The 14,490-nt window shown below is 39.0% G+C and overlaps 1 protein-coding gene across 2 annotated transcripts in view; it reads right to left on the bottom strand.

The window, feature by feature from the left end:
• Positions 1-14,490, bottom strand: part of EFHC1 (EF-hand domain containing 1) — a 63,144-nt gene that overhangs the window by 12,023 nt on the left and 36,631 nt on the right. For both annotated transcript variants that reach the window (XM_063097334.1, XM_063097333.1), the window contains 2 exons: positions 6,462-6,602; positions 78-291 (listed from right to left, as the gene is read on the bottom strand). In XM_063097334.1, the coding sequence (XP_062953404.1) occupies positions 78-291; positions 6,462-6,602 (355 nt within the window). The remainder of the gene's footprint in view (positions 1-77; positions 292-6,461; positions 6,603-14,490) is intronic.

The raw sequence follows: 14,490 nt of genomic DNA, 5'->3' as shown, positions 1-14,490 counted from the left end.
TTTATTGAATTAAATTCCAACTAAGAAGAACCCATTCACCCAGCTAGTAGGAAATTCTGTATTGTGTTTAAACCTACCCTCAATCAGAGCACCAATGAAGAAGTCACCAGGGCCATAGTAGATGGGGTTATCCACCGTGGAGTGTGGTTTAACAACTTTAGTCCTGCCAAGGTACTTGCCCCCAATGATACCAGAATTGCGAACAGGAGGTTCAAAGATACTGATCATGTCAGTAGCTAGAAAATAAGAGAAGACAAATCGGCGGCCTTTGTCTTCTGGGATAGGGGATTCCTAGAAAGGTGAAGAAAAGAGTGTATTATGAAGGATCATGATCTATCCAGATGCCCCAAACTTAAATGCCTACAGGGGCCAGGTATATGATATAAATAAAACAGGTCGGGTTTGTATACTATAAACAAACCATGTGTGTGGGGACTCTGGTGGCCTGGGAAAGACATGCCTCGTCTAAGGGAGGTCTCCTAAGGGAGGCTGCTCCAGCTTAACTACAGTTGATTATTGCCTTGTGGGATTGTAGGCCCAATGTTGCTTAGATCCTCCAGTTTTTCAAGAGAAGACAGAAATCTAGATTACTATTTAAACCTCAGATCTTAATATGTTGACTCCAACTCTTTGAAAATACCATGTAATTCAACAAAACACACATGTGGACTACATCCCGCCCACAGGCTGCCAGTGTGAGACCTCTTGGCTGACATTATGTTCAACTTGGTGGATACTAAGATGATTATGCAAGATTTTGTTTTTTAAGTGAATCCATTTATGTATATAACTTTAAAAATAAAATTTAAGGAGAGAGGAAATAGAGAGTAATATAAAATCACAGAATTTAAAGTGATTCTGAGAACTTATTTTGTAGATAAGACTTTTCCTATATTAAATCACTGAGAGTGATCACATAACCCTTAAGGAATAAACTCCAGTTCGAACAAGACTTAATACAGACATACTTATTCTTGATTAAAATCCTCCGATATTTCAAATTCAGCACAGATATTGTCATTCAGACCATGAAATTATTTGTATAATAATTTCTCATCTATTGAAGAAAGTCAGTAGGTTTCTTCTTAGTAAAACAATTTTCTCATACCATTCCCTAATCTGAGTCTCCAAAACTTTTTGATTGGATACCCATATAATAAAAAAATAAATTTTAACAAAATGTCCACAATATCATTAATAAAAATCAAATCACATCATTCCTTTGTTCTCACACCTCCAAAGGATTCTCATCACACTTAGAATAAAACACAAAGTTCTCAGCAGGGACATACCGAGGAAGTTGGAGAGACAGTGGGAACAATTCACCATAGTGGGAAAGATTATTTTAAAACTTAACAAAAATGTTTTCTAAGTTTTCATTTTCAAGTAAGTTGAAATTTACAGAAAAGTTGCATAAACAGTGCAGAAAATTCTCATATATCCCTCACCAACCTTCTCCTAATGTTAACATCCTATGTAATCATAGACGATTATCAAAACCAAGAAAATAACAATGGTCGGGCCGGCCCGTGGCTCAGTCTGGAGAGTGCGGTGCTGATAACACCAAGGCCACGGGTTCGGATCCCATATAGGGGTGGCCCGTTAGCTCACTGGGTGACTGTGGTGCTGACAACACCAAGTCAAGGGTTAAGATCCCCTTACCGGTCATCTTTAAAAAAAAAAAAAGAAAATAACAATGGTATAATACTGTTAAATAAACAAACTACTGACTTATTCAAATTTCACTTGTTGTTTACAAATGTTCTTTTTCTATTCTAGGATCCTGCATTATATTTAGTTGTTATTCATCCTTAGTCTCTTCTAATCTGACAGTTCCTCAGACTACCCTTGTTTTTCATTACCTTGACATTTTTGAAGAGTATTGATCAATTATTTTGTTGAATGTTCCTTATGTATCTTATTTTTTGCATTTTTTGCAAAAACACCCCAGGAATTATATCATGTTCTTAGTGTGTATCGAGGAGTTCATAATATCAATAAGTCCTATTACTGATGATGTTGACCTTGATCACTTCATTAAAAAGGTTTCTTCTGGGTTTCTCCCCTTAAAGATACCATCTTTCCCTTTGCAGTTAATAAATATCTTAGGAGAGACACTTTGAGACTATGAAGATCCTGTTTCTCCTTAAGGTTTTATCACAAATTTCAGAATCCATTGATGGATCTTATCTGCAATGATCATTTTACTGACTTAAGGTTTATCCTTGCACCAATACCATATTGTTTTAATTACTGTGACTTTATAGTATATTGTAATATTTTGTTAAGCAAATCCACCAATCTTGTTCTTCTCCAAGAGTGTCGGCGACTCTCGGTGCTTTGCATCACCACATAAATTATAGAATCAATTTGTCAAGCTCCGTAAAAATAAAAACACTTTGGGATTTTGACTGCAATTGCTTTGAAACTACAGATCAATTTGGGGAAATATTTTTATAATATAGAATTTTCTAATCAATGAATATGAAATGTCTCTTCATTTATTCAGGTCCTTAATTTTTTCTCAATAATGTTTTAGGCATGACATACATTTTAATTCCTATGAATTTAATTTTTTGATGCTATGGTAAATGGTTTTTTAACTTTATTTTTTATTTGTTGCCATTTGTATATTGACTTTACTAATGTAGAATGTATATTCTTTTTTATTTTCTACATAGGCAATTATTCATTTTAGATAATGACAGTTTTATTTCTTCCTCTTCAATCCTTATACTTTTCTATGTCCCTCTCCATTTCACTGCTGTAGCTAGGACCTCCAGAACAATGCTGAACAGCAGGGGTGACAATGGTCTTGCCCTGTTCCTAGTCTCCAGAAGTACACTTTTGACATTTCATCACTAACTATACTATTTGCAGTAGATTTTTGGTAGATAACCTTTATCAGATTGAGGAAATTCCTTTTTTTTTTTTTTTTTTTTTTTTTTTTTTTTTTTAAGGGATCCGAACCCGGGGCCTTGGCGCTATCAGCACCGCACTCTACCGAGTGAGCCACGGGCCGGCCCGGAAATTCCTTTTTATTCTCTATTAAGAGTTTTATTTTTAAATCATAATAGATTAATTTATCAAATGCTTTTCAGAACGTCATTTTTCTCTTTTATTCTGCTAATGTGATTTTTCAAAACTGAAGTAGACTTTTTGGTTTGTTTCTTGTTCTTTGCTAAAATTCTCAATCTTATTTTTTATCTCCTTAAACACAGTAAACATAGTTTTTTTTAAAGTTTTACTTTGATGCCACCAGTATTTGAAGATCCTATGGACCTATTCTATTGTCTATTGTGTCGGGTATTTTTCTTCATGTTATCTTGCCTTGTTTCTGGACACTATATTATTAATATTGTTTTTGTGAGGGAGTGCCATATATTATATTTTTTGAATTGTTTGTAGAAATAATTTGAAGCTTAGAATGATGCTAACTTCAGAGAATTTATATTTGCTTCTTCCAGTCAGCACCACGCTCAGCCAGTGAGCAAACCGGCCATCCCTATATAGGATCCGAACCCATGGCCTTGGTGTTATCAGTACCGCACTCTACCGAGTGAGCCACGGGCCGGCCTATATTTGCTTCTTCCAGTCACCCGAAGGCTTTAGAATCCAAGATTGCCTTAATCTGATTTGTGAAACTGAGATAATTTAGGGACTGAAATAACTCAAAACCAGACAGTTGTTCCTTCAAGGATAAGCCACTTATGAACTAAAGCACAGAGGGCTTACCCGGTGCTTCTTCCTTTGACAGGTCATAGATTCCAATGTCTGCCCTCACAGGTGCTTCTTCTGGAGTCAGAAATGAGCCCATGCGAAAAATGGCCCCATATGTCAGGCTCATCTCTCTGGTTTCTAATGTTCTCCTGTTTCTTGCTCAGTTATTCTTCACATATTAGTAATTGTTCAGCACCTTCGAACACCAATACACACACACACACACACACACACACACACAGCTCTCGCCTAAGCAAGAGGGCTGATCCAAATTATCTAGTCTATCATTGTTAGAAATAGAAGTCTTCTGTGGACTCTTCAACCTTTTGTGATATACCACATTTGTCCAGGTTATTTGTGAGTATAGAAGACTGCAGTCAATATGAACTTATCCTTTCTCCTCATTTAGCAATATCTAACATTATTCATAGCCATTCTTGTAATCCATTATGTAATAATTTTTCCAGGATTTTCAGGTATGAAATGTAAGCTTACAATTATGTAGGTTATAAACTCATATGAGTCCTTTTCCCTTTTCTTAATTCTAAGTGTTATACTGGTTTGTGATCACACTGGGTTGAAAGTCAGAAAGCTGAGACCTGCCTCTGCCTAAGTAGTACTGGAACCTGCAACAAGCCAATTAGCCTCTCTGATTCTTAAGTTTTGAAACACAAAATGAGTAAAATATTATATTGCCTAATTCATGAATAGTGCATGTGTAAATAAATTCATTCATGCATTCAACAAGCTATTGTTGAATTTCTACAAAGTCTAGAAAAACATAATTCCCACCCTTAAGGAGTTTATAGTTACCATATCATAATTCAGCAAGCCTCTTGATTTTAACAGTAACTGAAATAACTTAGTACTAAAAAGCCTTCATTAATCAGAATTCTTATATGGAATGTTTCAGTTGGCCTAGAGTTTGCTGGAGCTCCCTTTTTATTTAAAGCTTTGTTCAACATTTTTCTAAAATATATTAGTCAATTGTGTTTTAACTTAATTTTTATCCTTTCAAATACAGGTATACAATTTGAAAAGTCACCTGACCCATCCCTCCCCATTTCCAGTTTCTATCCCCAGAAAGGACTAATTTCAACTTTTATTTATGTCCATATTTATAAATAAAATGCTTATATTCCCATTTTTCCATTTTTTCACATTTTAAGACATTCTTTGAATTCTTATCAGTAATTTGCCTTAGGTAATTAAGTCAATTAGTAGAATATGCAGGATTTGAATTTGTGTCTGTTTCCAAACTCCATGCTCTTAATGACTAGTCATACAAATGTACTTCAAAAAGTTCGTGCAAAAGGGCTGGCCTGTGGCTCACTTGGGAGAGTGTGGTGCTGATGACACCAAGGCCACGGGTTCAGATCCCTATATAGGGATGGCCGGTTAGCTCACTTGGAGAGCGTGGTGCTGATAACACCAAGTCAAGGGTTAAGATCCCCTTACCAGTCATCTTTTTTTTAAAAAAAAGTTCATACAAAAATAGAATTAACAAATAATATGAATATTTTCACAAACTTTTTGAAGTACCTTCAGAAGCTCTCAAAGGCAGTATGTATTAAATAGGGATAATCACATTTATTATATTTAAAGAATACAAAATGTATCCAACTAGATATTGTTACACTTCTCTCTGTGTAACAGAGATGAAAAAAGGATTACTCAAAGCAACATGAATGCACTGAGAAGCCTGAAGGGACTGCACCTCAGCAACTGCTCTGTTAGGGGAAAACTGGGTACAGCCCCGATTCAAAGTCAGCTTCTGCTTTATATTGTAAAGACAAGGAAGTTTCACAAGAAAAATCAGTTGATTCAATCATTTCAAAAGGACACAAAGACACATGGGCAATGTGACAAAAGTTATCTATAGCTAAGTATAGCTTAAACAATGGAAACTAGTAACATCATTTTAATTAACAAGATGACATTCCAAAGTACAATTTGTGAAAAGCTAAATTGATAAGAATGTGATCATTATCTAACCCCAAATATAACCTCTCCCTGAATGATTTAAGCAAAAGTTACATTCTTATGATAATTGTCTTTAAAGTGTCCACCAACAAACAGCTTGCCCTTAGCAAACATTTTTTTCACATTTTCTCCTACAGCAATTCCTTCAACATACTTATTTTAACAACAATCAGTATGTTAAATAGTCAAAGTACATAATCTCATCCCTAAACAGTTATTAGAATTGATGAGGTGGGTTTTTGCCACACTACCTGTGGACTTTTGTCCCTTAATCAAGGGCTTTTGCCCCATACATGCATTACCTAAAAACACTATTCTAAAAATCAAATGAGAATCAAGATTTCTAACCCTCTACAAGATATTACAGGTAATACTAAAATTTAGTAAGACATGATCCCTACACCAAGGAAATCACAGTACACTGGAAAGGCACACAGATACATAAATAATTTGAGTATAACTCAGAATTTCATAATTGCTTAATAAAAAAGGCAAAATGGTCTGTCAAAATTTGAGGAGTAAAAGGGAGAGATTAATGATCTAAGAAAAATTCTTGGGGGAGATAAGACTTGAGCTAGGTCTTGGTTCAGGACCACCATACTTACTATTATCCAACCTGCCTGAAGGCTGGGTACCAGATGCAATGGTTGTTTAAATAAACACATAACTCTGACAGCTGTTACACTTACAGACAAAATGGACAATTGTACACAGTACTGAGATAGAAGAAAACCTTAGTATATAAAAATTAGCCTCACCAGTGCAGCCAAATAACGAAGCACCTTGTTATCATTCACCAGCATTTTAATAACATCTTTTTTTGGAGCTTTTGGAATGAGAGCAAAGCAATTCTGAGCTGAATCTTCAACGAATCCATAACCATTATATGGAGGCAATTCCTAGAGACATACAGGAAGCAAGAAGTAAAGTAGATGCTATTTGTGTTAAAATTACATTAAAAGTAACTAAGTTTCTTTTTTAAAAAACAACTCTGGAAAACATTTATTCAAAAATAATTTCTAGGCCGGCCCGTGGCTCACTCGGGAGAGTGTGGTGCTGACAACACCAAGTCAAGGGTTAAGATCCCCTTACCAGTCATCTTTTAAAAAAAAAAAAAAATAATAATAATAATAATAATAATTTCTATATATACAAATGTAGTCAGAAAAAATAACATATCACTTATTCCCCTCCTCTTTATCGATTTTATATCATATTTACTGATCACAGAAGTGACTGATGATACTACAGAGCAACTCCCAGGGCTAGATAGACACTATTGCTGATGTCCCCTTATTGACTCCTCAGTTACAATGCAGATGACTTTGTGATTATCCTAGGATGATGAGGCCCATAGGTTTGTCTGCGACCTCTTTGTTCCAGGGTATAGGCCTCATCCTGGTTGATCTGGAAATCGTTTCCTCAGTTCACCAAAAGAGTGTGTGTGTGTGTGTGTGTGTTTGTTGAGGGACGGGGTGGTCAGGACTTAATTCATGCTACTTTTTCTCCTCTTTACCTCCATATTCCCAATATTTTTATTTCTTGATTCTGTCTTACAGAAGAGGATGACAGCTATACTTTTCTGATAACTCAGATCCCTTTTCCACACAAGACCCTTCCTTCCAGTGAAGAAGCTAACTTAGGAAACCAAACTTCAGACGCAAATGTTATTTGATGAGTTAGCGTAAAGCTATAAGTTGAGCTTATCTGTTTCATTTGGTTCTAAGAACAGCCGGAAGCATCACTGTAGGATGCTAAGATTGATTTACCTAAAAACTTTAGGTCAGAGACTAAGTATTCCTCTTCCTCATCAATGCTAGGTAAACATAAGCAGGGTTCATTTTCCCTGACTCCTTTTTGCTATACTTTCAGAAAACTCAACTTGTATCATACTTTTTCACCTCTAGATATCTTCCCCAAATCTTTTTATATATATTGTATTCAGTCACTTTAACAAATTAGTCTATATAGTCCCTAGCACCACCTATAACAGAGTATTATGTCAACGATGAACGGCTCTACTACATTCATCCAGGGTTTACTACTTGGAACAATGACTCCTCAACCATTTGCTGGGACTGTAGTTGGTCTGATTATCATAGCTAGAAAATGACTAGTGGATTCAGCAGACGGACAATGACATAGTTTGCTTCAATTGCAAAAACACTACTCAATGAACACACAGGTTACCATGGACAGAAGGACCTTAGGCTGAGATACTACATGCTAAGTATTTCAGTGGAACCTGAACTTGCTTTGAATCTATACCAACACACAATGAGAGCATCCTTGTTGGGGGTTGGGGATAGGGGTTGAGGGATTTGGAAATAGGGAGGTAGATGTAAGCCTCTGAGCCTTCTCAAATTCCTATAGTGTATGCACAGGCTTTTACCTATTTTTCCTGAAACACACCTCATTTCCACTCCTTGGAATAAAGACCTTCCCTAAATCAGCCCATATGTCTGGGGTCTTGGCACCTTGTGTCTCACACTCCAAGCTACTTCCTGGGTCCTATTCTAAACTAGATGAACCACTCATCTGACTATGAATGTCATCACTCTTAGACACTCCTGTTCATATGACCCACCTACCAGAGTTTCTGCCTGGGCTTTCTTAACTAAGCTAGTACACATAGAGCCTAAGAGTCCCATAATCCTTCAGGTACTGCTTTTATGGGCCACCCCCATAGCAGATTAGCTCTCCCAGTTCTGGCTTCTTCCTCTTCCCTACCAGCATGCCTCTAGAAGTAGCCACCCTGAGATAAAACACATCTGGCCATTGGATCCATGCTTACTCATTCCTGATCTAGTAGATCAGCTTAACCTATGAGTGCCATCATTCTCAAATTGAATATATCCGCTTCTGTCCCTGACCATTGGCTTGGCTTTAGCTTTATCACTCTAGACCCTACAACAGCTTCCTAACCCTAGTATCCAGTTATGTTATTTAGGGTTTTAAAAGGACTGAGGTGTAATGACTAAGGATCATTCATATAATGACTAAAAGCCATTTACTGCTTGGTAACTGGAGCTCTCCTACTAATTTCTGACAAAGACTTTTATGGAGAGGCAGGGAAAATTTATTTATAATGGAATTATTTATTTTAGAGAATTTACTGGAAATAAACTGACCAAACTATGATTAATGTGCCATCTGTATGGATGTTTTATTATATAGAATTAGTTTTATTATACAGAGGGGCTGGGATAGGGCAAAACAAACAAACCAAAACCTACAGTGGTTCTTTAGTTCCCTGTGCTCTTTATCCTCACCTTTCCTTAGAAAGCAGGTTAGGAGAAAAAAGATGATAGTAATGAGGATGGGGAACCGAGATATTATAAGTCTCAAAAGCTTTCATTGGCTCAGAAGATGGATCAAAGAAAGCTCTTTCACTAAGAAAAGGGCGTCAGTACGTTGTAGTCTCTCTCCACCCTACCTCCTGGTGAGATAAGACACCTTCTAGTACGAATGTTTGGTGTATAATAGAAATGCCCTTGTACCTTACAACATAACCTTGGGCAAGTCCTTTGAACTGCTATGTCACACTATCCTTATCTATAAACTAAAGTGGTGGGATAGTTTGCTTGATCAAAATCTAGATTTGTTCCTATGGTGTTTTCCCCTGTATACTGCATTAAATGCTGCCAAAAAATTGGGGGACAAAGGGCTTTTTACAATTCTTAATCGATGAACACATTAATCGCTATAGAGTTCTATCCAAGAAAAAACTGACAGCAAGAGGTATCTTCATCACCCACACTTCCTTCCATAAACTTTACTGCCCCTGGGAACTCAATAGCATACCAAAATCCAAATCCTTCTTTCTAATTGTTCTTATGAAACACTATTTCTAAAAGGCTTGCCTAAGACATTACTGCCTTTTGGGGGGACACATACATGCTTCATAGGCAATCTTCAGTCCAGTTCAAGAAACATGTTATATCCTATTTCTTAGGCAATGTATTATGTGTTAGGAGCAGAAAGCTGAATAGGACATAGTCCCTGGCCTCAAGGAAGTTATATTAAGAAGACTAACAAACAGACATTTTAATATAATAGATAAGTGCTGGTGGAAGGAGGCAGGCAGTACCCCAGGAACAGAGACGAAAGGCTTTTGGCCCTGCCTGGAGCTTTAGAGATGCCTTCTTGGAGGAGAGGAGGCCTATGCTGAGTACTGAAAGATTAAAACGAGCCATGTGAAGGAATGATGAGGAAGTGGTTCAGGCAGGTGAAAGAGCACCAGCAAAAGTCCAAGGGAGTAAAACTGGGTGCTGTAATGGCAAAGCCACATATAACTCAGTATGACTGTAGGCTAAGTACACACGAGAGAGGCAGCAGACAGGGGAAAGGCAGAGCCTGAGAGGGAGGAATTCAATAATTTCATCCTTTTATTCATGACTTTCTCTTGAGGAGAACTGTGGATTGAATGTCCCCCCAGAACTTAAAACCCACTGTAATAGTTGAGGGTGGGAAATCCTATTATAATAATTGAAAGGTGGGGCCTTGAGGAGGTGATTAGATTTGAGGACCATACCTAAGTAAACGGATTAATTCATTGATGGCTTATTGGTCGTTGTGGGGTGGTTCTGAGGGCTTTAAAAGGAGGACTGAGGAGTTAGCTCTCTCTCTTGCCTCCTCTCATCATGTGATCTCCTTGTACCTGCTGCTAATACACCAGTTCTGCCATGAGTAGAAGTAGCCTGAGGCACACACCAGACATAGCTGTCCCAGAATTGTGAGCCAAATAAACTTTTTTCCTTACAAATTACCCAATGCATTAGTCCATTTCTGTTGTTCATAACAAAATACCTGGAAATGGATAATTTATAAAGAAAATGAAATTTATTGCTTACAGTTTTGGAGGCTAGGAAATCCAAAGTCCAGGGAACACATCTAGTGAGGGCTTCTTTGGTGGTGACTTTATAGCAGTGCAAGGGTCTCCCCAGGCAGAAAATAGTAGAGCAAAGAGAGAGTGACTTTCATGTGCTCTCCTTTTGAAAGCCCTCAGAACCATGCCCCTAACCATCATTATTAACCCATTCACTACAGCATGTTCCTATAATCTAATCACCTCTTCAAGGCCCCACCTTTCAATTACCATAATAGGATCTCCCAATCTCATTATACTGTCACAGTGGGGGCCAAGTTTTGGGGGAACATAAATCCACAGCACCCAGTCTCAGGTATTCTATTACAGCAACACAAAAGCATACTAATACAGAAAATTGGTACCAGAGAAGCAGGGCGTTACTTATAACACATACTTGAAAATGTGAAAGTGGCTTTGGAACTGGGTGTGGAGCAAAGGTTGGAGGAGTCTGGAGGACTCAGAAGAAGACAAAAAGAGGAGGGAAAGTTTGGAACTTCTCAGAGACCAGTTAAATGGTGGTGAGCAGAATGCTGATAGAAATTTGGAATGTAAAGGTTATTTGAGAAGATCTCAGATGTAAAACGAGAAGAGACTTATTGGAAACTGGGGCAAAGATCACCCTTGCTATGAACTGGCAAGGAACTTGGCTGCATTCTGTTCATGCCCCAAAGTTCTCTGGGATGTGGAACTTAAGGATGCTGAACCAGGGTATTTGGCAGAAGCAATTTTTAAGCAGCCAAGTATTCAGGAAGCCACATAGTTGCTTGCAACAGCCTATGCTGAGTTATGGCAGAAAAGGCATGATGTAAAGCTGGAATATATAATTAAAAGGGAAGCAGAGCATAAAAATTTGGAAAATTTGCAGCCTGGTCATGTGGTAGACAATGTCAGATCACTTTCGGGAGAAAAATTCAAGGGTGCAGCCCAGTGACCATTTGCTAAGGAGATGTTTTAGTCCATTTTGTGTTGCTATAACAGAATACCTGAAACTGGGTAATTTATAAAGAAGAGAGGTTTATTTGGCTTACAATTCTGGGACAGCTGCATCTGGCACAGGCCTCAGGCTGTTTCTACTCATGGCAGAAAAGTGGCAGGTGAAAGCCCCAGCCTGAGTGCGAAAATAAAACACACCAGGAGACAGGGACTCAACCAAAGTGTATTAGGCAGGCAAAATGAATAAGCAGGCTGCCCTCTCTAAAGTGGGAGCAGCAGCAGGGAGAGTCAGGGTGGGCCTTTTATATCCAGTTAGGCTGAGCTGGACTGTTCCTATTGGCTAAGAAGGAAGGGGAGGGAAGTGAGCGGGGTTTAAGCTGAGTTGGGATTTTTCTATAGGTGGAGAAATTCGTGCATGTGGGAAGGGGATGTGGTGGTGAGGAAGAAGGGGGAGGGTTTTTTTTTTATGTTTCTCAGAAAACGTGCTGTTCTAGGGACCTAAAACTCTCCACAGCCATTTTGGGTGTTCCTCCCATCTGCCCACTACCATCTTAGACATCAGCTAAAACATAATTGCCTAACAGCAGGCAGCTGGTGGTACAAGCAGATTACATGGCAAGAGGAAGCAAGAGAGGAAGCAAGAGAGGGAGAGAAGGTGCCAGGGTCTTTTTAAGCAACGAGCTCTCACAGGAACTAATAGAGCGAGAACTCACTCATTAATCCCCCCTCCCCCAGGGAGAGCATTAATCCATTCATGAGGGATCTGCCTCCATGACTCAATCAGTTTCCAACACTGCCACATTGGGGATCAAATTTCCACATGAGTTTTGGAGGGGACAACACATCCAAACTCCATCATTCCGCCCCTGGCCCCCCAAAACTCATGTCATTTTCTCATACAAACTACAATCATTCTATCCCAAGAGTCCCAAAAGTCTTAACTTGCTTCAGCACCAACTTAAAAGTCCAAAGTCCAAAGTCTCATCTGAGACCAAAAGCAAAAGTCCTTCCAACTGTGAACATGAAAGACAAAACCAAATTTATCTACTGCCAAGACACAATGGTGGAACAGACATTGGGTATACATCTCCATTCCAAAAGGGAGGAATAGGCCAAAAGAAAGGAAAAATAGGCCCCAAACAAGTCCGAAACCCAGCAGGACAAACATTATGTCTTAAAGCTCCAAAATAATGTTCTTTGACTCCAAATCCTACATCCTGGGCACAATTGGGCATCTGGGCCCCCAAAGCAGGAGATTAGTACAGAAGAAAGGGATTATGAAGAGAAGGGGGAAAAAGGTTCTAAAGGCATTGCAAAGTCTCTGGGGCCACCCCTCCCATCACAGGCCCAGAGGCCTATGAAGACTAAATTATTCTAGGGGGAAGACCCAGGATGCTGCTGCTCTGAACTGCTTCGGAATGCTGCTCCCTGCATCTCGGCCACTCCAGCTGGAGCAGCCTTGCCTCAAGTGGCCCCAAATGTGGTTCATGTCACAGCTCTGGGGAGTGCAAGGCGGAGACCTTAGTGGCATCCAAGAGATGTTAAGTCTGCAAGCTGGCAGAATGCAACAGCAATGGAGGTATGGCAGACTCTACCCCATTTTCAAAGGATGTATGGAAAAGCCTGGGAATCCACGAACAGATGTGTCGCAGGAGTGGAGTCACCATATAGAACCTTCACTAGAGCAATGCCAAGCAGGAATGTGGGGTCAGAGTGGCAGCAGGAAAACCCCACCAAGGCCATGTCTAGTGGAGCCATGAGAGCAGAACCACCATGGAGACCCCAGACTTGTAGAGCTACCAGTGTACAACACCAGCCTGCAAGAGCTAAAGCATCACCTGAGACCAGGAAAGCCATTGGAGCTAAGCTGCTTAAGGAGTTGGAGGTCCAAACCCCACACAAGTGTGTGGAGAATGGAGTCAAGGTACATGATTTGCCAGCTTTAAGATTTGATGCCTGCCCTGCTAGGTTTTGGACTGGCTTAGGACCTGTTACCCCTTTCTTTTGGCCTATTTCCCCTTTTTGAATGGGAATATGTACCCTATGTTTTTCCCAACTTGGAAGTAGATAACTTGTTTTGACTTCACAGATGGGACTTTGGACTTTGGAGCTGGGACAAGTTAAGACTTGAGGCTATAGGGATGAAATGAAGTATCTGCATGTGAAAAGGACAAGAGTTTTGGGGGGCTGGGAGTGGAATGCTGTGGCTTGAATGTCCCCTCAAAATATAATCCCCACTGTAACTGTTGAGGGTGGAAAATCCTATTATGATAATTGAAAGGTGGGGACTTGAAGAGGTGATTAGATTTGAGGACCATGCCCAAGTAAACGTATTAACCCATTGATAGTTTAATGGTGGTCATGGGCATGGTTTTGAGGGCTTTAAAAGGGGAATAGTGAGTAAATAATTCTCTCTCTGCTCTGAAACTCTTGCCATGTGACACCCTGTGTTGCAGTGAAGAGTCAGTACCCACCAGCAAGGCTCTCACCAGATGTGTTCACTGGACTTTGGACTTACCAGCCTCTGAAATTGTAAGCAATAAATATTGTTTCTTTACAAATTACCCAGTTTCAGGTATTTCTGTCATAAGCAACAGAAACAGACCAGTAAGGAAAAAGAGGCCAACATTAAGATGGGCCACAAGTATTAATACCCTATTTTATACACAGGAAACAGAGAGAGATATAACTCCTGTCCCCAAAGGTATAACAAGCATCAGTGCTTTTGGTCCATAATACATGTCTTAATAACTTAATACCTTGAATTTGCTGTATATTATATAATTTTTAAAACATGGAATTTTTACTTGGAATTCTATAAAATATGTGGGTGCCTTGGCTAGGATTCTGAAGGCTCAAGTTTACCAGATTACTACTTTGGTGCATTAAAAATGCCATGAATTTACTCTCAGATCACAGTGGACTTCTGTTGTCCACAGAACTAAATTATGTGGTTCAGTGTGGTTCTGAAGCAAGCTATGTTG

This window comes from Cynocephalus volans, chromosome 5, assembly GCF_027409185.1.
Source record: "Cynocephalus volans isolate mCynVol1 chromosome 5, mCynVol1.pri, whole genome shotgun sequence".
NCBI lineage: Eukaryota > Metazoa > Chordata > Mammalia > Dermoptera > Cynocephalidae > Cynocephalus > Cynocephalus volans.
The sequence above is the reverse complement of the archived record's forward strand: the minus strand, read 5'-3'. Positions and strand labels throughout refer to the sequence as shown.